The 25,165-nt window shown below is 43.1% G+C and overlaps 1 protein-coding gene across 1 annotated transcript; it reads left to right on the forward strand.

Annotated features, from left to right (window-relative positions):
- Positions 1–1,563: 1,563 nt before the first annotated feature.
- On the forward strand, positions 1,564–23,935 carry PDE6B (phosphodiesterase 6B). The gene is made up of 22 exons (XM_064735797.1): positions 1,564–2,093; positions 3,966–4,118; positions 4,450–4,539; positions 6,782–6,922; positions 8,062–8,136; positions 8,226–8,290; positions 9,243–9,309; positions 9,451–9,498; positions 9,700–9,849; positions 10,833–10,976; positions 11,542–11,607; positions 12,154–12,300; positions 13,816–13,923; positions 14,717–14,826; positions 15,856–15,943; positions 16,513–16,613; positions 18,011–18,118; positions 19,440–19,503; positions 20,259–20,333; positions 21,146–21,229; positions 21,510–21,666; positions 22,796–23,935. The coding sequence occupies exons 1-22, from the start codon at positions 1,683–1,685 to the stop codon at positions 22,852–22,854; spliced, it is 2,511 nt and encodes an 836-aa protein (XP_064591867.1). The 5' UTR covers positions 1,564–1,682; the 3' UTR covers positions 22,855–23,935.
- Positions 23,936–25,165: the final 1,230 nt, after the last annotated feature.

The following is a 25,165-nucleotide window of genomic DNA, read 5'->3' on the forward strand; positions in this document are numbered from 1 at the left end:
TTCTCTTGTTTAAGATTAACAGGAAGACATAATTTACAAAATGGCCTGTTTTTTCCAGTTTGAAACTTTCATTTCATGGTCTCATTCACCTGAGCTGTCTTCCACCTTCATTTCTCTGCTAGTTCTTGCTGTTATCTCCAGTCAAAATCAAAGAAAATTGCCTCTTGCTCTTTCTGCCACTCTTAGTACACAGAAAACTGCTGCCACATGTGAAACCTTACTGAGCTACCTGCAACCTGAAGTGCTGCTGTCCCTGCTGAAATTCCCCGTTGCCACCAAGCCCTGTGCTTGGGACAGTGCTGCCTGTCCCAGAAAGGCTCCATGCCCCCCATGCTGGAGGCCTGGAGCAGGCCCCACCACGCCAGGCCTGAGCAGGCCCTTGTTCCTCTGCTGGAACATTGCTGGGGAAGGCAGTGTGGCCACATCACCTCCTCCGAGCCCTCTTGAGCAAGAATTCTGTTCTAATATCCTGGCTGAGAATTACCACAACAAGCCACCTTCCCCCAGGCTGGATTGGGCCACTCCTGGGAGAAGCGACAACATTCACAGACACAGGCAGCCTGAGCCCTAAGACCCTCACTCCTTGAGCAGGTGAGGGTTGCATATTTTCCAGCAATGTAGTAGATGGGATTCACCCCTGTTCTCCAGTAATGAAACCTCCTGTGTGTTGCTGAATTCTTCTAAATTCCCAGCATCACACTGACCCAAACCTGCTGTTTGCAGTGTTGTGGCTTCATTGATGTGAAACAACTCCTTCTCCTCACAATCATAATTCTCCCCCTTTCTCCACAGATAGTAATGAGGGAAAATTTTCTACCTTCCCAGATTGCTTAGGTTTTGTTTGGTGTTTGGTTTTCATTTTGTCTGCATGGCTGCCCACATTTCCTCAGAGTTGCTTCAATTCAGCAACCCCAAACAGAAGCCCTCCAGGTTCCTTCCCACATGGATGCCATGCATGTTCCCTGTCGTGGCTCTCACTAGAAAGAAGCAAAGACCATAGACCTTGCCAGTTCAGTACAAACGCTGGACTAAAGCATTCAGGATTGGTGCTTCCCTTAGAGAACAACCTTACAGGAGCTGCTATAGAGCTAGGCAATAGTAGAGAGAGTCTTAAAAAAGCAGTGTTAATTTACTATTTTTATTCTGGCCACTGACTTTTGTGAAGAATGCACTTCCTACTATTGCTGGGAGCTGGGAGAGCAGAAATAATAAGATGGTCACCTTGTTAGCCAAGGATTAGGCCCAAGCAGTATATATTTAATTAGACTTTAAAGAGCTTATTTCAATGTTAGGAGATGCACTCCTTCCCTGTTGCTGCTGCCTCAACGGAATTGTTTCAGTAAGTCTTCTGTTTATCAAGAGACAGGAGAGTGTTTTCAGACATTGTGAGCACTCACTTTTTGTTTGCAGTTAGATTAAGAAGCGGAAAGTTGACCCAAAGCTCTTGAAGAGCTCATCTAATCTCTTTGGTTGAGAAGATCTGTCCTCCCACAGACTCACCTTCAGCATTATAAAGGAATACATCTTCCTGATGACAAGCTCTCTTTGCAGGGATACCTCAAACTTGGTTAATCCAGAAGCAGCATCTTCAGTTACAAAATTTTAAGAGACACATGAGAAATTAGAGTGCTGCTTGCACATCTTTTGACTTCCACCTACCCACAAGGTCTAGGGCATTCACAATGAGCATTAGTGAAGACGACGTGGAGAAGTTTCTTGATGGCAACCCTGCTTTTGCCAAGCAGTATTTTGAGAAGAAACTAAAAACGGAGTCCTGGGATAACAATGAGAGTGAAATACTTTTTGAGTTGATCCAAGACATGCAAGAAAGCATCAACATGGAGAAAGTGGTTTTCAAGACCCTGAGAAGAATCAGGTCCCTTATTCACGCTGACCGCTGTAGTCTCTTCATGTACAGGCAGAGAAATGGCACTCCTGAACTGGCAACAAGGCTTTTCAACATCCAGGAGGGAAGTACTCTGGAGGAATGCCTGGTGGCCCCAGACTGCGAGATTGTCTATCCACTGGACATAGGCATTGTGGGCCATGTTGCTCAGACCAAGAAAACCATGAACATCAAGGATGTCCGTGAGGTATGTTTGATTTATTTGTTATCTGGGGAGAAGAGAGGCTCACAGGGGTCAAGAGGCAGCAGCACACCACGGTGCTTGATGAAAGCCCTTGTGGTGTAACTGGAAACGAGCAACAAGTCTGAAAGTTCCTTCCAATTTCATTTATGGGTTGAGGTGAAACTAAGAACACTGATTACACTAGGTCTTAATGCTTGCAAACAGTGCACTGCTGAACCTTGCCTAACTAAAAAAAAAAAAAAAAATCACATCTAGTCCAGCAGAGGAGAGTAGGAGAGTGAAATGAATGCACACAGAATTTTCCATGCAATTTTATATTCTATGAGTAAGTGGCAGAGACAGAAATTCTTTACAGTGAATCCAAAGAGGGTTTTCCACGACAAAAGAACTTGGAAGATATTTGCTGTGATGAAGGTTCAGCTGAGGGCATTTAGAGGCATCACTATCAAACAGAGGGAGTGGACCCCAGAGCAGTTAACTGCAAGCTGTGTACGGGTGATTTCATCAGAAGCAGCAAGAGACAATCTTAGACTAAAAAAACTCTTCCAGCAAAAATTGCAATCTGCATTATCAAGAAGGACCTGAGGGATTTTGTGTTTATGCTTTCATGACAGTATATATTCCCCATACTTCTGGTTCAATCATGTAAACCTGGATGGCAGGAATAACAATCTGCTTGCTCTAATCATAGGTATAAAACTAAAATCCATGTGACCCAAATATGGCATTTGGGATTACTCCATCTATTGTTTGCTAGTTACAAAGAGACCATCTGTTTATTCATTCACATGTTGCTCAGTGCAGGCATATCTCAGCCCTTCAGCAAATCTTTCCTTGTCTTCCACAGAACACACTGAGACACTGTTTTCGTTCTGCAGCCTGGGTTCCTTTTTGCTGGGCATACTGTTGATGTTGGGGGAAGCATCAGAATGTGACTTAAATCTTAAAGTTTTTTAATTTCTGGCATTTCTCCAAATACAGGGGAGGATTTCAGATCTGTGAGCCAAATGCTGTGCTCCAATTCTGGTGCTTTTAGATAATACAATTCCTTGGAAGAAGATCCAGACACTAAATGCTTGGTCTAGCCCATTTGGCAGAAAAGGCCAACAATGGGGAATGTATGGGGAGAAGATTCATTAGGGAGTGATAATTTTTTCTGGTGCAACCTTCTGAATATGATCAGAGTGTGTCTTTTTCTAACCCAAACAGAATGACTTATAGATGACAATTTATTCACCTGAGCTGGGAGAATATCTTTGGTAGCAAGGCCATCCCTGCGCTACCCCATGGCAGGTGATGATGGTACCAATGAGGCCCTGTGTAGGCAAAGTGATTGGCCATCTGCTTGCCCTGGACTACTCTTTCTCCACTTTTTAAGAGAAACTATGGGTAGATGCTGCAGGCTGACAACAAGCTTCATGGTAAAAGTAGAAGAAAAATGAGAGTGTGTGACCTTGCCATTGAGTGCACTGGTTTATACCCTGTTGCTATGTAGTGCTACCTGGCCCTACCCACTCCGCAGTGCCAGCAAGAAGCCAGAGGAAAGGATGGAGGAGGCACCATGAAGAATGCCATTGATCTGAGAATAACCAGTGGAGAGCCCTCTTGTTCTGAGAGAGTTTGACATGTTAAAGCTTATGATTGGCAAGATCTTCGCAGAAAGTTAAAAGTGCATGTGTTGCAGTTAAAAGCCACATCCTCTGCTCTTGATATTAGCTTTGTGATCTGTATGTGGTTTTCTGCTAACTCATTTCTTTTCCTCAGTAATTTTTAAGCAAAACTTTCTTTAGGCAACTTACTTTAAGGGGCTGCGCTTGGACTTGGTTTCAAGACGCATTGTGAAAAATGCTTATTTATAAATTCTCTATTAAACAGTGTGCCCAGTTCAGCCCATTTGTTGATGAGCTCACCGACTACACCACAAAAAACATCCTTGCAACACCCATCTTGAATGGCAAAGACTTGGTTGCTGTCATTGTGGCTATAAATAAGCTGAATGGCCCACACTTCACCAGCTCTGATGAAACAGTAAGTGGTCAGTAGCTGAATTCCTATCAAAAAGCTTTACTTTTGTCGTGTGATAGAAATCCTTTTACCCTAGTGATGCCTGCTTTAGTGAAGCTCCACTGGTGTGAGTTTCCCTTAAGGGCACTCACACACTCATAGAAGAGGCTTATATTGAGAATGTTTATCTCAGATCGTTCAGGGAATGTACAGTGGGATAAGTCTCATGTCATGGCAGTGCAAAGCAAAGCATTTATCCTGGGAAATTACCCTGATGCTTGTAAAGCAGTGCTATGACATACAGTACACATGAATGCTACTGCATTCAATTCAATCTCACAATTTGCCTTTTCAGCTTTTTCTGAAGTATCTGAATTTTGCATCCTTGAACTTGAAAATTTATCACTTGAGTTATCTTCACAACTGTGAGACTCGAAGAGGCCAGGTAAGAGTGAAAATGCAGTTTGGCTATCTCAAAATCAAATTATTTAATTCTTCTGATTTAAAGGGTGAATCTGATTTTCTTCAGAGATTTGTCCCTGAAGAGTAGAAATAAAGAGATGCCCTCAACTGCTTTCAGATACTGCTTCTTTCCCAGAGTCCTGCATTACTCTCTCTCTCTTCTGCTATTGGCAAAACTGCAGGACCTCAGGCAGGGGCACCAGCTTCAGCAGGACTGACCTCAAGGTATTTTGTTTATTTGAGCCTGTGAAGCACTCTTGGATCATTGCAGAGAGCAGCATCAAGGGACTTTCTGAAACACTTAAGAATGTGGTATTTCCCCTCCCCCCCCTATCTGCTCATTAAAAGTGCCACTGAATTTCCTCTTAGAACCAGTAAAATTATTGTCATATCCATGTTGTATTGGCCTCCATCAGTAGAAAAGAACATATATTAGGGGTTTAGGACATTCTGGATTGAAATTCTGGCACCATACTTTCCTATTAGTTGGGTTACAGTAGGACTGTCGGATTTATTGGCATGGATGTGAATCCTTGCAATCACTTTCTGCAGCAGGCAGTAGATGTCACTCAGGAGGACGTGGAATTGCATCTGTGCTTCATGGCAGCCACGCTCTATTCTCCAATGAGATTGCCCTGGAGAGAGAATAAATGCCTATCTCAGCAAAATGGATACAGAATGAAAGTTGATTTTGGAGCTTTTGATGGCACTTATACTTTCTAATTAATTTATTATGCTTTACCTAATTTTTTCATTTATCAAAAACAAGAATGATGGCCCAGTAATACCAGCAATGAAGAACCGTTAACTAAGGTAGACCTAACAAAGGTTTTTTCTGTGGAGAGCTTAGCAGTAGGACGAGTCAGGGTAAGAAATGGGCTAGAAGAGAAAGTGGAGGCCCATAAGGTGAAAGCCTAGTGCTTCTGGTCTGGGACTGGACCCAGGAGTCCTGTGTTCATATATTACTGCTGTCTGAGGGACAAAGGGAGGAAAGCAAGAAGGAGATGCAGGACACACTGCTCTAGTTTTGCCAATAGCTCAATTGTCCAGCCTCTGACTAATACAGGTCTTCAGGGCTGTGTGAAAGTTATTATAGTTCATTGTGCTAGATTTTAAAGCACTGAAGTACAGAGTGAGCAAATTACATTCTCAAAAGTGATCTAGGATTTTAATATTGCAAATCCCAACAGCAAAGACTGGGTGATACTTGGGTAAAATGGCTTGTGCAAAGACAGGTCAGTCTGCTTGTGCTCAGATACTGTGCAAAAGTCCTATTAGAACACCATATAATAATTTTTGACCAACTTCTTTATATCAGTCAGATATATTTCAGCTGTTTCTCTCAGTTCTTCTTATGGGGCTTGTGGCTTTCAGTACTTATTGCATGCTGTAAAGTGCCAAAAGGCGAAACTGCTGCTCATGTTTATCCAATGGTTGGCATGACAACACGACTCTCCTGTTTGAGGGATACTGACACTGATCTCAGACTTCTTACAAGTGGCAGAGTTGTCCCAGTTTATGGACCAGTGCAGCTCAGAATTGTTAAAAAAAATCTACTAGTGCCCAGTGAAGAGGTGAGGTGAGATGCACTTTTTCCAGTTGTGGCCATGTAACAGTATTTCTTGTTCAAAGCCCAGTCTGCTTCAAGTTGCAGCTTCAGTGCTTCAGAAGCATGGCTCCTCATATGTCCTGGGATCAGAGAGCCAGACACACACCTGGGATACAGGCACACATGCATTAACTAAGTTAAGCAAGAGTGTAAATTACGTCCTTACCATTTCAGAGCAGTATTTGTGTAACCTCTGCTTTTACAAATGAAAAAGCCTAATAGCAACAGCTTTCTTGAGGTTGACACATTCTGTAGAATGTACCAGAAGATGGGGAAAAGCATCATAGGCAGTTGCACACATGAAACAGCTGCTCAAATACTTCCAGGGAAGTGTTAACTCAGATATTTCAAACACCAGCCTCTGGAATTTGCAATGGCTTTTGGTGTTTACCGGTTTTGGATGCAACATTTTACTAATGGATATAAAATTTAAGTGGGGACAGCTCTTTGCCTGACACTGCTACTTTTTTAATGCTGTATTGGTAACATTTGACTCCTACACAACACTGTGGTGACCTGGCTCTTTCTCCCTAGTAATTCCCAGTGGGAACAAGCGGGTAGGTTTCCTGCTCCTCTCCAAGAAAGGCTGTGCTTACATTTTCATTATATCCTGCAGGTGCTGTTGTGGTCAGCCAACAAGGTTTTTGAGGAGCTGACAGACATTGAGAGGCAGTTCCACAAGGCTTTTTACACGGTGAGGGCATACCTGAACTGTGACCGATACTCAGTTGGTCTCCTGGACATGACCAAGCAGAAGGTAAGTGTTCACATGTGTGCTGTGCATCCTTCTGCTTGCTGCTATCCACCGAGGGGTGATGCAGGCAGATAAGGTTTACTGAGGCAGTAAAAGTGCTAGCTAACCTTCAGCCACTGTTCCTACTTTGCTCGGCACTTTTTTACTGCGCAAAGATTAAGATAATGGGTTAACGAAATCAGAGGAAAGGGGAAGAGCTTATCACTGAAATGGGAGAGTTGGAGGCTGAGAAGACAGAGGAGGGGAAGAGGCGTCTGACTTTGGCAATCCTGGTCAAAGTCTGCAGCACAAACAAACCCTCACGAAGTCCGTGGGTATCAGAAGTATAGTGAGACACCCATGGAACCATCAGCAAACAAGGGCCTATTTATACACAGCACACCCTTGCCTGGAGTGGCATGAGATCTGGAGAAATCTGAAGTTCCAATATTAGCAGAGAAAAGAGCTAGGCCATATCACAAGGTGACTTGTGACCAAACAGCCACCTTCCTCAAGGACTCATTAATGCTCATGATATCCAGGTTTTCAGATGAAATTTGGCTTCATGAAAACAAGCTGACGGAATTGAAGTTACCTCTGATTTGGTCTGATGGTTTGCACCTTTGGCAAACTTTATGTGGGGGTTACACAGCATCCTTGCTGTGGAAGAGGAACCCTCTTTGTCCCATGGCCAGGCTGTCTTGTTGAGAGAGCTCTTGCAGCATATTGTCTTGTGAAGAGGTATGTTAAAAGATCCTGTGTAAGCTAAAGGCTCTTTGATCAATATTATGATGTAGCATAAGAAAAAACCCCCAAAATAAGTATTTATATTCTTCAAACTGGCAAGTAGTAGGTCAGGCAATAGTCACACTTTGGAAAATTAAGAACAAAAAAACATTGTTGAAGCTGTTTGCTCTGAGTACAGCCAGTGCTCACTCTGTGTATAGGCAGTATATGGTAATATGCAGCCATAGAAATGCACCTGACACTTCCAGATTTGGATATCTGGGTATCATTCTGCTGCCTGGTATTGAATTAGTTTTATTATTTCATGCCTTGTTTACACAATGCCAAAACCAGCATGGTAGAGCAATGCTTGCACTGAGGCTCAAGACAAAATGCAGTTTTCTACTCTAAACATACGTTTTTAATTTTAAAACCAGGAGTTTTTTGACCTATGGCCAGTCCTGTTGGGAGAAGTACCTCCCTACTCAGGACCTCGAACCCCGGATGGCAGGGTACGTGAAGACAAGATTTCTTTTACTCTCCCTTCTCCAGATGGATTGCCTCACCACTCATTTTAACACCACTCTTTTCTCACTTGTAGGAAATAGTCTTTTACAAGGTCATCGATTACATATTACATGGAAAAGAAGACATTAAAGTCATCCCGTAAGTGCCCAGTTCCTGAATGCTAGGTACTGACACGGGGTGTAGCTGAAAACAAGGTTCCCCATGTTTTAAAGACATCCATGAGGAGAAATGTAAAGGACTGATAGAGGATTGAGAGTCAGAATGTAAGTTGGTGCCACAACTCACATTTCTGCAGGATAAAGATCGGGATCCTGACTCAGAAGTTAGGCTCCAAAATTCACTACAACCAGTGATTCTTTTCAGGCGGAGAAATGAGCTGCCTTGATTGCCTGCAGTTTTCTGCTGTCCTTGCCAGGTAGAGGCATCACTCTCCTCCATGCCTTCCCTGTGTCTGGGATTCATCCAGGATGCTCTTGTGCTGAGGTTTCCTTGCTTTTCTCAACTCCTTATATCACTGACCCCATCTTAAGGCTACCTCTGGCCTTTTCTCCCACCCTGACACATTGGGACTCCCTCTTTCTAAGAACTGCTCTCTCTTCTTGCCACTGAATTTTTCAGAGGAGCCTTGGGCAGCTTAGGCAAATCTGACATAAGAGAGGTTTTCCCCAGCTCTGTTAACACCACTTTACTCTAGGGTTTGTGCTGCAGAAAAGGTCCCTATTTCTTGGGTACAGCAGTGTTCAAAGTTCAGGCTGGCAGGCATCCTTAGCCAGGAACCTCCTTTTATTCTTCTTTGTGTTGAAGGTCTGAGGCATGGCCTTCACTTCTAGGAATGAATTTTTATAAAATATCTGCAAACCGATATTTTATCAGTTGTTTCGTTTTGAATCCTTGAAGCGAAAGTATTTACTTATGTGGAAAATTTTTGCTTGTGCATGTGGATCCTTTGAAAGTAACAAAACAAGTTATGAACTGGGGATTTCCAGGCCTAAACCTGGATTATACAATCAACGGAACTCACTTCAGCTCCATGATCTTTTTTCAGTAAATATATACCTTTAATTTCCCTTATACATTTTTCTTTCATTAGAAATCCTACCCCGGATCACTGGGCACTAGTTACTGGACTGCCAACCTATGTGGCTGAAAGTGGATTTGTAAGTACTTAATCTGGGATTCCTCAAGTCTTTCTGACATGAATAATACTCATGCAGCTTTCTCAGCAATTCAGTGCTTTATTTTGGCAGTTAAACTTCTCATTGCCCATACTGTAATACTTTTTCTTTGTGATCCCCTAGATTTGCAACATTATGAATGCTGCTGCAGATGAGATGTTTAACTTTCAGGTATTGTGAAAACTTCCAATTCTATCAAGGATTCAACTTTATTTTTTTGCAAAAAATGTAATGGCGAGTCAATTTTGGGCATATAAATACTTCTTTTGCTTGTAGTCTGAATGTAAAATTGGAGTGCTTGTGTATTTACATGAGCATAATACGTAAAACATATTAAGTTCATGATGTCCCTCTGCTTGTTGTTGCTTCAAGGAAGGTCCTCTAGATGAATCCGGATGGACTATCAAAAACGTTCTCTCCATGCCAATTGTGAATAAAAGGGAAGAAATTGTTGGTGTTGTCACATTTTATAACAGAAAAGATGGGAAACCATTTGACGAACAGGATGAAACCCTCATGGAGGTATAGTTTCTTGCTGAAAGAAATTAATATAATTGAAGAAGTCACTATTTTTCCATGTACATCTGCAAAGCATCCTGAGTGTTATGCAGCTAAATGTATATTTTTGTTGCTTAGAGAGGTGTTATACATCAGCTTGAACATTGTGAAGGCAACGGTTTGACATACTGGGGTAGTTTGGTATGAGAAACCCGACTATATTCTTGTGATTTTTTTCAGCATTCTTGGATTGTACTCCTAGCCATGAGCATCTACTGTGTGCCAACGCAACCATTCTGACCTGTATTCACATACCTACCAGCTGGCTCTCACCGGCTGGGAAAGTCCCATGAAAAATGACACAGAAATTGTCTATACAGCTAGGACAAAAAGAGAGGCCAGCTATTAAATCTACCAACAGTGGCTGTGATTAAAGACCTTTCTCCTTAGAAATGTTCCTATGCTAGTTTCAATGAAATATTTAGCTCTTGGCACCTGTTATCGATCAGGACATTTCCTGAAATCGACTTTTCTTATTAAACAAAAAGACCATGGAGAAAAAAATCAGTTTGAATTGGCCACTGGACAGCAAACAAGTTGAAAGCGAGCACAGGATGTGAGTAAATACATGTGAAAGGTGATGAGGGCCCTGCGCTCTCCTTTGATGCGAGAGCTCCTGATCTGCTATCACACTGTGACAGAAACATTTCCACAGACACCTGCAGAAACACAGAAATAATTTTCTGTACTCTGAACTGGACAGAGGGTCCTTCAACCTGCACAGAATCGATGCTGTCAAGGCCTGGGCAGATTCAACAGCAGAGGAACTGCTTTGCTGAGGAGCATGTCACAATTGGAAGCAAAGATGTGGTTGCTCATTGCTAGAATTTTGGACAAAGTCCAGCTTGTGTTTCTTTAAAAAGCTATCACACAGTGCCGTATTTCTGTGTCTTTGACGAGCAGATGTTATGGCTATATCTCTGTTTCCTTCTCTTCCCCTTACCAAGTCCTTGACACAGTTCCTGGGCTGGTCTGTACTCAACACAGACACGTATGACAAGATGAACAAGTTGGAGAACCGTAAGGACATTGCTCAGGACATGGTGCTCTACCACGTGAAATGTGACAAGGATGAAATCCAGGAAATTCTGGTAATGCCTCACGATGTGGAGCTCACACCCAAGTGTACTGGCCGGGCCCATGACCCGTGGCACAGAGACAGGTCTCCCATTTCACAGAGACACTTCAGCCACCACGATGTGGGGGCAGCATCTGGGCCCTAGTAACTGCACAGGGACAGAATGAGTCTTTTTGTTCTGTGGTCTGCCCTCCTCCTTGGCACACTGTGCCACTGTGCTCTTTCTAACTTCCTCAACAAAGCCAGCCTTGGAGGTGCTGCTCAGGGCAGGGCTGTAGGAGTGGAACTGAAACTGATTTATTCCTCAAAACTTCCTCTGTGCTGAGGATGTGAAGTCAGAGGACCCAGCTGTGACATTGGCTCTAGGGGGACATTTGCAAGTGAGGGGAACACAAAACAAAATCTAGGAGGGGGAGAATACTACCAGGAAAAATGTGTTGAAAGACAAGAAATTGAAGTAAGGTCCAGGAAAGAAGCACAATTTGGATATGAGAGTTGCCCTAGATTGCCCCAAAGCTGCCCAGTGAGAAATCCAAGGGGGTTCAGTTGTCTCCTTAACACACCCATGCTTTTTGCAGCCAACACGAGAAAAGCTGGGGAAGGAGCCATGTGAGTGTGACGAAGAGGAGCTGGCAAGCATTCTGGTAAGAACAATGCACTGCTGGAAAGAACAGCCCTGGCAAGCAAATTCTGCCTGCCTAAATGTAGGGAAGAGTTCCCAGTGTTGGCATGCTGTTACCTGGCAAAGGGTGAAGGCACAGCATACCCTGCCCTCCTTTGCTGCCTGAGTTTGAGATTATCATCAGTATGTGTCAGCACGTGCCTCCCACAGCTCCTGGGGCGTCCCTGCTCTCTGCCTCTTTATCTCAAGGGCTTCAAAGTCCATCTGGAAACACATCAGCCACCTTGGCTGGTTTTTCAGAGTAATTAAGGAGGGCTGTAATTCTTCCTCCATTTTGAGTCTTCAAACTATATAAAATCAAATGCTTAACAGGAAACAAGCAATGTTTCCTGCACAAAACTGCCCTCCCTCTTCCTCCACTAAGGGGTTATCATGAAAAGCTTCATTTCGGTCTATTTATGTGCTGTATTCCAAAAGAAAAACAGTGTCAGACTGATACATTTTTATTCAGCAAAGCTTAGGAATTACATAAGCAGCACAGCAATAAACCAGCCCACCTCTCTTACAGAAAGAAGAGCTCCCGGGGCCCACCAAGTTCGAAATCTATGAGTTCAGGTTCTCTGATTTTGACTGCACTGAGCTGGAGCTGGTGAAGTGTGGCATTCAGATGTACTACGAGCTTGGCGTGGTGAAAAAGTTCCAGATCCCGCAGGAGGTATGAGCTGGCAGAAGCCAGCACATCTCCCGTGTCGGATGTGCTCGCCCAAGCCGCGGCTGGCACTGCGGGCCCCGTGGTGCCCGGCACGGAGCAGCACAGGCCCGGACTCACGGGGCCCGCAGGGAGGGATCGGCCTCCTGAGCCCCTCACCCCGCCGAGGGCAAGAACAGCCTCTCGCATGGCATTGGAGCATATCTTCTGCTCTCTTCTGCTCCTCACTGCCTGCCACAGATGTGGTTTGCCATGAGGTCTGTATGGGTGAGTGGCGGACTCTGCAAAACTCTTCTTGCACGTTGTGTATCCAATGCCGCACACAGCCGCAGTGTGGAAACACAGCTCTCGGGCACACCACGGGAGTGCCTTCCTGTCCGCCCCTTTCCTTTGGCAGAGCATGCAACCTGCAGCTTTCGGCCAAGACACGCTGAAACACACTCTGGCAAGCCCCTTTGTTTCTCATCCCCATGCAAACACGGATGTGCCTTCATTTGGCGCAGCTGGCACCAACCTGTCAACAGGAATGGTGTGACCCCCTGGGAATAAGGACCCCACAAACCCTGACTTGCCAGCTCACGACTTTTGCAGTTCAAAACCCTGTAGGAATTGCGAAACCGGCATTTCAGCAGCCCTGCTGCTCCCGAAGGGATTTCTCTGCTCATCGTGCGAAGTCGATTTCCATCTACTGGGATCTGGGGGTAACTGCAGGAGGAGTTTTCAACCTGGAAAGGCAGGATAGCGATCGGAAGGGAAATAAATGGGAATTACCTCTGTTCTTCTTACACGCAGAATGTCAGTGTCAAAAATATTAATTATACCTACTCTGGAACAACTAACCTCTGGAAGAGGTGTGAATAGCAGTGATTCTTATATTTGAGATTTTAAGAAATGAATACTCATTAATAAATAATTGGCTCTTTAATGAGAAAACTGCATAGCTACAAGAGACAGTACACACGGAGAAGTAGACTGCAGTGGAAAGAACAGTTTTATATTTAATGCCCTATTTTGTAGTTCTTTAGGTGATATAAATATAATTCTCCTCTACATCTATGGATCCATATCTCTTGAAGAGAGACATGAATATTAATAAATCACAAGAAAAAGGGACAAATCTTATAAGTGATAACCTAGATAAACAGAATAAAATCAATACATTCACAAACAGTAAGATGAAATCTCTTTTCCTCCGGGTGGTGCTGAGGCATGTCTGTGTGATTAAATTACCCCAGAGGCATGTCTGTGTGATTAAATTAAAAAAAAAAAAAGAAAAAAAAGAGAGAGAGAAATATTAGAAACCAGCTACATTTTAGTGTCCACTTTTGCTGTCTACTAGGCTTTACTCTATCAGCATTGCCAGGGTAGCTTCATGATATATGAACCTTCTGATCCCTTTCTGAGCCTACCTCTGCAGAGTGGGTTTGAACCTCATCCATGATTTCTGTACATGACCCGTGTTGCAAGATGGGCAGGCAGCAGCTTCATTACCCACACTAACATCCTCTTCCCCACCGGCAGGTTCTGGTAAGGTTTGTGTACTCTGTCAGCAAAGGCTACCGGAAGATAACTTACCACAACTGGCGTCATGGCTTCAATGTGGCACAGACCATGTTCACACTCCTGATGGTAAGGTAGCACCACCCTGCTTAGTTCTGCACCACAGCTTTATTTACAGCAGGTCTTCTGTCACGCCTGAGAAATATGCAGGGCTCCCTTCGAACCCTGGTGCAGGAAAATGTTTTGTCACTCCTGGCGCAGGTCCTGCTAAATGAGGTCTCCATTAGCCTGAAGGGACAGTCACTGCATTGCACATGAAGGAAGCTTTGGTCAATATTGGGCAATGAATGGAGAGCTTTAATTCTCATAGATACAGATATGCATGGTGTTGAATAGATTCCAGATTAAATCCTTCTGCAGAGCAGAGGAGAGAGACTACAGGACTTCCACTCTTCCAGTAGATTCTGACAGTAAGAGCCAGACTGAAGTCAGCTGGTTGGGATGGACACAAACTCATGCTTTCCATTTCCATCCAGAACAAACACAGGTGTGGACAATCTTTTGGATGGTTCAGAAAGATGCAGAGCCCTTTCACAGAGTACTTTGTGTCCAGTGACTGGGAGGGGCGCTTCTGAAAGCCTGGGTGAATCCTGGGGCCAAGGCTTCTATAGCAGCAGGTAGCCAACCCTGCACATAAGCATCAAACACATAAACAGCACAGATGCACCTGCCTGGTCTGAAATATTTTGTTTCCAGCTGATTCCCCATTTTAGCCTAAGTCAGCTGTGTACTGCGTTTCAGTTCACAAATATTTTCAGTTCTCCTGTACTGTCCCAGGACATCCCCAGCACAGAGCAGTCATCGCTCAGTACCTTTTCCTGTCAGAGATGTTAACATATGGAATATAAATTCTCTCCCTCAGACTGGCAAACTGAAGCGTTACTACACCGACCTCGAAGCCCTTGCAATGGTAACTGCGGCTCTGTGCCATGATATTGATCACAGGGGAACCAACAACCTCTACCAAATGAAGTAAGCATTTTCTTACCACTTCAAACCATTTTTTGTTGCTCCTGCTTGGAGTGGAATCAGGCTGTGATCACACCCAACTCCAGTGCAGCTCTGTTTAACACACGAGGGTGACAACCTTCTTGTACAAGACAAAAAGCCTTGCTTTTCAGCTTGCTGCTGTGTTTGGGCTTATGTTTTGGCCAGTGGGGACAATTTGCCATGCGCTCTGGGGCTTTCTCTACCTCCTAGCAAACTTCCCTGAGTTAAAGCAGAACTCTACATTACCATTACAGTGTGGAGCAGGTGCAGAGCAGGCACTCAGTATCCTGAGCATTACAGGAGACTTAGGATGCCAACAGAACCATCCTGGACGTAAGATGATGAATTTTTACTGTATCTATGGAGAAAGCACCATGTTTGGCATTGCCCTCACTACCTACAGAAACAAAGCACCTATGAGAATATTGCTCTCAGTAGGTAGTTATTAGCTACAGATAAACAATAATTTTGCATAATTTTTTTTCCTGTCAAGGCTCTGTTGTTCACTTAAAGGAGACAGATCAGAGCTCTTCTGCAATGCTTGCTGCCTAAATCATCTTATATATCCTGGAGCTTTGGAAAAACATTAAATAAAGTTTTTGATAGAAGAGGGCCTTGCTTTTCAGCAAGGTGTCCAAGGATTGCAGATGTCCTTGCTTTTTAGAAGGTGTCCAAGGATTGCAGGTTTTTCTGTTCCTATTACCAGATATCAATATGTAGTTATTCAGGATTTAAACAAACTTACTAAGCTGAGTAATTACACTGCAGTCATAAAAAATATTTGGAGTGAAATTTGTAGTTGGAATACTATTTTTTCACAGTGTCTAAAGAGTTATAAGCAATGTCACAACTGTCTTTTATTAGACTGAAGTCATTACTTATTAAAAAGTTCAACTCACAAGCCTTTTTTAAAAAATGGAACTTATATTTGTGACAGAAATTAAATACAAAATTAGACATTTCGTTTCAAGTGCTGCACTAATGTCTTCAATTTTTCCTTTATGCAAACAGATCTCAAAATCCTTTAGCTAAACTTCATGGATCCTCTATTTTAGAGAGACATCACCTGGAATTCGGAAAATTCTTGCTCTCTGAGGAGGTTGGTAATGAACTGCAGTATAAGGGCATGAATAATTTCCTTTGACTGAAGTTTTTCGTTAACAACAGAGTTGTCAGTACAAGACCTTTCTCTGGATTGGATGCCGAGAAACTGCATCCTTTCCATCCTTGGATGCCTCATTTCCAAAGGACTCTAAGCCCACCCAGGACTAAAGCACATAGGCTTCCTAAATGCATGTCTTGGTTTCTTCAGTGGCCACATTTTTATCCCTATAGGAACAGGTTAAATACAGCGTTGCTCTCCTGTAGCCCCTCTGATAGGGCCAAGGCTGAAATATTCCCACAGCTAACTTTTGATTTCAGGCGAATTTGCATTTGAGTCAGGAGATGGGGTTTGGGTAGGCGCTGTGTAACAACCTTCCCCTGCTCAGTGAATTAAAGGGGAAACAGCACTAAATGTGGTGTACGGGCTCACACCCCTTGGATGCCAGAGGAGCAAACTGAACCACTGAAAGAAAAAAAAGTGACCATATTTGGGAAAGGAAGGTGGCCAGAACTCATAACAACATAGAGCTTGGATTTTTCAATGCCCTGTCCTTTGCTTTTCAGTCACTGAATATATGTCAGAACCTCAACCGCAGGCAGCATGAGCATGTGATTCACCTGATGGAAATTGCCATTATAGCCACAGACCTGGCACTCTACTTCAAGTAAGTCAGTCACACACACCTTGTGTCAAAGGCAGAAAGCAGCTGGCACTTTACAAAGGCCAGATGTGATGCTTTACTCTGAAAGCCCCCACCAGTGCAGCAGTTATCTTCACAAGCACTGGCTCTGGGAGGCTGCCTTTAATACTCACCTCAGACTCAAATAATTCAAAAGAATTTTGAACTTCTACTCAATTAAATCACATACATTACTTTTTAACCCTCTATTGCCAACAAGGCAGGGCAATTTGATCCCCTGTAGGAAGAAATGTCAGGATTTGGTTTGGTTTACTTACCTAGCATTTCAGATCTGAAAATACTCAGAAATGACAAATGGACTGGCCAGGACTTACTGACTTCTCTGTGACAGCAGAATGACACAAGTAACAAGTAGTTCATTGTAGGTGAATGTCCAGCTCATAGTCTATGCCACACACAAGGGCCTAAAAAGCCAAAATCTTGGAGCAGTGCTTGCTTTCTGGGACATGAGGCTGAAAGTCAATGACATATAACTTCCTAATTAGCAAGGAGCTTTCAAAATGTGCTTTCAAAATACAGTGTCAAGGCCAGAGACTGCTTCTGTGTTTTGCACTGCAGTATAATTACACAAAATTTAAACAGTCCAAAAAAGAAGAATTTGAGGGAAGCTAGAATTCCCAGAACACTTACTGTGGAGATCCAATATCTGTATGGTACCATCATCTGTATGTATCACTTCTTCCTCACCACTTGGGAACAAACTGGTCCTTGCCCTCCTTGGTCCATGAGCTGCAAGCAGAGGCTTGGCTGAGCTAAGACACATGATTACTGATGATAGGACACACACACAAGTCACTTTGTGGTATGGCCTAACTCTTTTCTCTGCTAATATTGAAACCTCAGATTTCTCCTGACCTCATGCCACTCCAGACAAAGGTGTATTGTGTATAAACCATTACTCAGAATTCCCTATATACATTTAGATTATATAAATAAGGTTAACAATGCTTGACTAAGTACATAAAGCCAGGTAGCTTTAAAAATACTCCAGGTAGCTCTAGGCTTCTGCAGTTCGCCTCACATGTAAGGAAAAAGATTTCTTTTACTGCAAACAAAGGTGTAAGCATTTCTCAGCTGACATAACTTGCAGTAGCTTGTATTTTCAAAGACCTGCTCATACCTCGCCACTATACTCATCCTAAAGGCATTTACAACAGTTAAGGGAGCAGATGATGGTGCTTGGTTTTGTTAGGACATAAGAGTCAGGACAGCAACTAATAGGAACCCTTCTGGTGGAGTTAGCAATACCAGGATCAGCCACCTGTTTTTGACATATTTGTTTCCTTGTTTCATAGATTTTCATAGATTTTTCTTTTCTTTTTTTTTTTTTTTTTTTAACCCTTCCTCCCTACCCCCCGAAGAAAGCGAACGATGTTTCAAAAGATCGTTGATGAGTCTAAGACGTACGACAGCGTGACTGCCTGGACTGAGTATCTGTCCCTGGAGACAACAAAGAAAGAGGTTGTCATGTGAGTAACTAGCTCTGGGGAAAGGTTAGTGATGTGGACACCAGGCAAGAGCTCCAGGATATGCTTTGTGCTGCAAAGTCAGCGAGTGATACATTACTGGCTACTCAGATTTGATCTTCTGGAGAAGCAGGGAAAAATACAGGGGAAAAAAAGCTTAAAGTGGTTCTTCATCCAAGTAAGTGTCCTGTTGGTCATATACTCCCATGGAGATGCAGGATCCCTTCTGGCTATACACTCCTACCACATCACTGTGTAGGCCACAAACAGGGGTATCCAATCCATTAGCCGTTCTTCCCAGTGGCAACTAGCCTGAGTTGCATGATGCTGCTGCTGTGACCAGACAGAAACTTTGCAGGATGCCCTGCACTGGTGGTGAAGTGCTCTCACCACCTCACTGCAGACTGCACTGCTACACACCTGTGGGGGAGCCAAAGGTGTTACTCCAAAGTCAAGGAGTTCAGCCCAGCAATCACTAAAGCAGCAAACATTTTAGCTCCAGAAGCAAGTAGTTCTCCATCATAATTCCATTTTAATCAAGAGAGCAGCCTTTGATGAGTGTCCCAGTCAGAACCAAGGCTGTTACAGCAACACATCTATCAGTTTGGAAGGGGCCATGGGTTACCTGATACAGTACTGGTCTCCATTCTCAGCCTGTTGTCTCTGCCTGGTTAGGCTTAGGATGGTCTTGAGGCAGCCCACGCTCCAAAGGACAAAAGCAGTCTTCAGATTTTTGGCTCTTCAACATTGCTTATTAAATCTTATCTACAAAGTTGTCTGCCAGCCTGATAGAGGTCTGCCCAGCAAGACAGCCATGGGCACACTGACCTCCCTCTGGGCGGTCATCTATTTTTATACTAAAAACTATGCATAAGATATTTACCTTTACCTTCCAATACCTTTTACTCTATTAACAAGTGCAGATTTAATGTGAACCAATCCCAAAGTGCCAGCATCACCATCAAAGATGAATGACAAGAAAAAGAGGAGAAGGACAGGGCACGCCCTAATTCCTCCATCTCGTCTCCTAAGAACCCCCTGTACCAAGATCCCAAAACCTGTGTTTTCACCCTGTAAATAATCAATTCCTCCACCACTTATTCCCACGTGATCCTCTTGTCCTCATATAGGTGGCACATCCTGTGCAGGGTCAAAATCCAACCACCAAGCGCTTCTGGCAACATTCCAGGATTTCCAAGCTCTCCAAGGGTTACCTCGGCAACTCTCGACATCAGGAGTGATGTGCTGAGTTCCCACATACTGGGGTATGAGAGTCCTGAGCCTGAAAAAATAGGGAATAAATTAATTTCTTTCCTGTTTTTAGGGCCATGATGATGACTGCCTGTGACTTGTCAGCTATCACAAAGCCTTGGGAAGTCCAGAGTAAGGTAAGGTGCTTGATGTCCTGATGGATTTCTGTAGCTTACACTTCAAAGTAATGCAATTTCTAATCTGCCTAGAAGTTAAATCAAAGTCCTCTACCAAAAAAGGAATAGCTGTAGTTTTGATGTATTAACCAATCTTTCAGACTGTAGTTGTGAATTCTGTACAAAATTCACGTTTACAAAAAAAATCCCAACAAAACAAAAAACAAAACAAATCCGTCAGTTACATAGATTTTTAGGTCACAGTGAGATTTTCTACATGTAACACATGCATTGGCTTTATTATAGCAATACCTACCTGCAGTTTGCTCAGTTGTTTGATTTCCTTTAGGAGTTCATTCCTGAACTGTACTTGAGCCATTGCTAAATAATAAACACTAGATTTTGAAGGAGGGTAAAAGAAATAAAACCTACGTCCTGTTCAGCATGAAGAAAGGACAACAGGAAAAAAAGAAAAATAGATACCCACAAGGTGACCAGTAGGCAAATTCTCACAGGGAATACATTGGAAATGTTTCTCAATAGATGAGCAGTGGCCTAATGAGACGCAGTGCAATATGACTGTTGAGCTGTCACTAGACAGGTGAAATCCTGCTGCCACACCTGCCCTTCCCAGGAAGAGGAATGAGGCTATGGTTGGACAAGAAGAAACAGAAGGATAAGAAGTGAGATTTGATTCAGAATGGAGAAATGAAGTGCATCAAGTTATGGGGATGAAGTTGGTGCTAACTTTTCTTTTTCCCTCTGTGTCAATGTAGGTAGCTCTCCTGGTAGCAGCTGAGTTCTGGGAGCAAGGAGATTTGGAAATAAGCGTCCTTCAGCAACAGCCCATTGTAAGTAACATGTAAGAACCAGGCAGTTCAGTTCAGACAACAAGTCTCAGCACAAGCAGTGCTGCCCTGAGTGCTCTGTGTCTGCCTGAAACCACAGTGCTTGCCAAAATCCTTTAGAAAAGTATGTTTTGAGATAGTGAAGAGCATCCCTGACAGTGACAAGTGCCTCTTGTCCAGATGTCCAGATAGTTAGGTGGGTTCAGTGGCTGTGAAGCATCAAGGGGTGATTCACCCTGGAGATTTTTGTGTAGGTCCCCTACAGAAAAAATTAATAATTAAATAGACAAGTCTCAAAAGAAAGAAGAGTTTCTAATAAAGAGAAAAACTGCAAACACAGACTTCACAGAGTCATAGAATTATTGATAAATGGAAGGGCATTTCTAACATTTTTTTAAATGAATAAATTCTACATTGAAAGAGGCAGGAGTCATTCCTGTAAGCGTACTCCACCTGTGTGGTTTGGGGATTTTTAAAGTAGACTTTCATGCACCCCCTCTACCCACAGTGGCATCACAAATTATATAGTAATCAACAAGATCTTGTAAAAATATAATTTCCACAAGGGAAAAACTTGTTCTCCTCCCCATCCATGGACATTTGAATTACAGTGTAAAATTTCTGCTAAAATGACTATGGAAATGAGCCCTCTTTCTTCCTCTGCAGTTGAGGAGGAGGGCTGTGATGAGTGGTCTTTAGGACAGCATGACAGAACTGCCAGGCTGACACAAGAGGGCAGTTTTGGGGAGAAAATAGAGTTGTGTTTTTCAATTAAGTGTTCTCATAAAGCACAATGAATTTGTGTCCTCCCACAGCCGATGATGGACCGAAGGAAAGCTGCTGAGCTTCCGAAGCTTCAAGTGGGTTTCATTGACTTTGTGTGTACATTTGTCTATAAGGTAAGCAAAGTGCAGCCTCACACACCCCACCCTTATCAACAGGGGTTCAAATCCCAGCTGACTGAGTCCTGGGGCTGCAGCACCAGTCTTGGGGAGAGGGACGGGCACACAAGTGAAAATCTGCCCTTTTCTGAGGCATTGCAACGGGCTGCCTGTTTCTGCCATTGATGCTTTCTGCAAAGCATCAGCTTTGGATGCAAAGTGTCAGGGTCTATCTTGGGGTATGATGGACATGCATTCCCTCTGCACTGCATTGCACTGAAAGATGTGTTTTGATTAGGAGTTTTCCCGTTTCCATGAGGAAATTCAGCCTATGCTTGATGGTCTGCTGAACAACAGAAATGAGTGGAAGACCCGTGCTGATGAGTATGATGCAAAAGTTAAAGCACTGGAGGAAGAGAAGAAAAAAGAGGAAGAGAGAATGGCTGCAAAGAGAGGTCAGAAAAAGTAATTAGCTTTCATTCCTAACTCAAATACATGCTTATGAAACACTCACAGATTACAGCAAGTTTTGCTGACACAGCAGAGTAAGATTGCCTCCACTGGCAAGGCTGAAGGCATCTTGCCTTCAAACTTGACATGATGACAGGTTGTCAAGAAGGCAAACAGTTTAAAATCCCAAACACTATTATCTGAGAAACTACTGAGAACACATTCAGCATGAATTCCCATGCAGCTGGGGAAAGCAAAATGTCATGTACCGTCCCTGGAAAATAGCAGGTACACAGCCCTTTGGCTGACCTGCTGTCTCACAGGTTATAAAGCAGAAGATAAGAAAAGCTTTGTGAAAAGTTAAAAAAAGTTAAAAAGGTCCTAAATATTCCTAGAAGAACATTTAAGAAATAATTGTTTGTCACATCACATTTCTAGCCCAGATTAGGTACTACCTAGTTGCAAAGAGTAGTGACAGTGCCCAGTAGCATTTTATTTTGGTTGAACATGGTTTTCTTCTTCTGTGGGCCCAGCCTGGGCAGTACTGAAAACCACCAGCAGTGGTGGGTACTGGTTGAAAGTTTTTCTGAAAGCCTGAGGATTTGTTTGACTCTCAAAAGGGCAGAAGCAGAAGGTTCTCCTGGCCTATTCCAAATGTCTGATCAAATACCTGCCACAACGGGGTGCCTTCACTCCACAGAGACTGTGTCTGAACTCTTCTTTTGTTCTAAACTGGACCAAAATTCTAGCAGCCTATGGTGTGGACATTGCTCAAATGACACAATTTAGAAATTATTAGAGCTATCTAGATGTTTTGTCTCAGTTTGATTCACAGTAGTTAACTTAAAATAGCAGAAGGAAGTGTTTTAACTACAATCTAGAAAATCTCTGAAGAATTATGTACTGAATAAGTAATTGATATTCAAGCAAGGAAAATTTCCACTAAATCTGCAATGCTCTTTCCAAGCAGCCTTGTATGTACAATCACTTTGCACAGCAGACAGCTCTATATAGGGTGCTATAGGTATATGACCTAAGTTGATCATTGGAGAAAAGTTCTAAAATCTTCTGCAAATGACTGAGAAGGAGATTTATGAATGTGTGTCTAATTCTATGTTTCTTTTTATATGACAGGTGAAATAACCTGTAATGGAGGAACAGCTCCAGCTTCCAAAACCTGTAGCATACTTTAGACCTATTCTCACTGAAATATATGCTACACAAAAGGAGAACACCCAATAAAAACAACAACAACAAACCAAAACTAAACAGCAACAACAACAAAAATGAAAACCCAAAAGCCCCCAAACCCCCCAAAAGCAAAAAAAAACAACCAACAACAACAACAACAACAACAAAAAAATCATGGTGTACAAATACATTCCTGATTGGACTATTCTGATAATTTATTAGGCTTGTGACCAACCAGGGAAGGGCTAGATCTTGTTTGCCTTAATTGCATCTCTTCCTGATGGTAGGGAGCCAGTTCTGTCCTGTCTCCTGTCCTCCATTTAATGTATCTGATGTCAGATGGCATGTGACAAGTCAAGACAGCATTTGGCCCAATAAATCAGGTTGTAAGATTATGGAACAGCATTTTTCCTGCACTGAGAAACTTCTTATCCCAAAGCTGATGGGGATAGTCCTGCTCCGTACAACCTCCTGAGAGTGACAGTGAATGCAACCATAACCTTCAGAGTGGTAAAAATGAAAAAGAGATAAAGTTATCATATCTAAGTCTGTATCTGTCTGGACATCAGAAGGACGCCTGAGGGTAAGGATAAAGCATGAAAACTGACCACAGTAAACCTTTGAACTCTCTAAAAGATTATGATTCCACTTAAATCCAAGAAACGCTCTGACAGATAATACATCTGCATTCACTTCAAGAATCTGGATAGGTTGCTATCCCAAAGCATGGAGCTATTCATGCAACACACAGTAGCTGCCTTCTCTAGGAGCAGGACCCACATTGTATACTAACTGAAGCTTTATTCCTTCATGAATAATTTTAAGAAGACAGTGTTATCATTACCCATCACAGTTCCTCTTACAATTAACCAAGCAACCTGAGTTGTGAGACCTCATAAATTTGTTCTGTTTTGCCTCGTAATGCTGTTACTTAACACAATGGATCAGAACTAACTGTCCTACCTTTCCTCCTCCTGCTCTGAGATGTCTTGTTTTTAGATAACATGCCAGACTTGTAACTCTTATTTCAGATGAAAGTAACTTTTCATGTTTATTCATGCAAAAATAGAACATTCGATTACATTCTTGTAGTAATAGACACAACCCCATGTCCTGCTCCCTCCTCCCACCCCCTTCTTTCTTTTTTAAAATTGTTTGCAGATCAGTTTTGCTGGGGATTTTCTTCTTCTATTACTCCTGTTACCTTCAGGATTCTTACCCTTCAGTATATTGTTTTGCATTACAAAAATACTGCAAGTAAAAGGAAAACTAGAGCTGTGGTGGTACCTGGTGATCATTTACTGGTCTCAATGTAGTAAGCGAGATGTAATCCTCAATCATTATGCAGCAATTCTGTGAGAAGCAATGTGTCTTTCAGGAAAATACAGAAACTTGTCCACTTGCATAAAAGTTAAAACACAACAGGTAGTGACTCCATGTTGTATGTCTCATTTTATTAAGAATCATAGAATGTCAAGGGCTATGTCAGCATCATCTAGTCCCAGCCTCACTGCCATTGGCAGGAACAACTCTCACTAGACCAGATTTCTCAAGGCCTTATCCAGCCTGGCTTTGAACAGTGCCAGAGTCGGGGCACCCACAGCCCCCTGGACAACCTGTTCCAGTGTCTCACCACCCTCACAGTAAAGACATTTGATGTAAACTTCCCTTCTTTCAGTTTGTACCCATTACACCTTGTCCTTTCACTACAGTTGCTGATGAAGAGTCCCTCTCCATCTTCCCTGCAGGACCCTTCAGATACTGCAGGATTGCCAGTAGGTTCCCACACAGCCTTCTCTTTTCCAGGCTGAATAGCCCCAGCTCTCTCAGCTTGTCTGGGGGAGGTGCTCCAGCCCTCTTACCAATGTTGTGGCCTCCTCTGCACTTGATCCAACCGTTCCATGTTTATTGCTTATGTTTAGGGCACTGGAAATAGTCTCAGACTCCAGGTGGGGTCTCACAAGAGCAGAAGACCATGTGGGAGGTTTTATCATACCACAGAAGTCATCAAATAAATTCTGTTCTTTCTTTTCTTTTTTAAGCGGGAAAAATGCCACAGGTTATTGTAATGCACAGTGGTAAGTAGTGGGATTTTGATGATCACCACAAGACACCGTACACTTAAATACTGAGAAAAGCTCCTTATGTTCTCAAATGTTTTCTGGGAAATAAAACCTGGAGGCTAACCTTCCTGCTCCCCGTAACCAGCGTGAGGCACTCAGAGCCCTGCAGGGTGCTCCAGCAGGGCTGCTCACACAAGGAGCACGGTGTGCCAGCCCATCGCCCCCTGTGAGCTCTGGGGGACTGTGCCCT

The sequence above is a fragment of the Zonotrichia leucophrys genome, chromosome Z (assembly GCF_028769735.1).
Source record: "Zonotrichia leucophrys gambelii isolate GWCS_2022_RI chromosome Z, RI_Zleu_2.0, whole genome shotgun sequence".
Classification (NCBI taxonomy): domain Eukaryota; kingdom Metazoa; phylum Chordata; class Aves; order Passeriformes; family Passerellidae; genus Zonotrichia; species Zonotrichia leucophrys.

What these genes read in the sequence shown, in the direction of transcription:
- PDE6B (XM_064735797.1), top strand. Translation starts at nt 1,683, where the DNA reads ATGAGCATTAGTGAAGACGACGTGGAGAAGTTTCTTGATGGCAACCCT. An exon ending in CTCGAACCCCGGATGGCAGG is followed by an intron (nt 8,137 to 8,225) that starts GTACGTGAAGAC and finishes TCTCACTTGTAG; the next exon opens with GAAATAGTCTTTTACAAGGT. An exon ending in GAAGACATTAAAGTCATCCC is followed by an intron (nt 8,291 to 9,242) that starts GTAAGTGCCCAG and finishes TTCTTTCATTAG; the next exon opens with AAATCCTACCCCGGATCACT.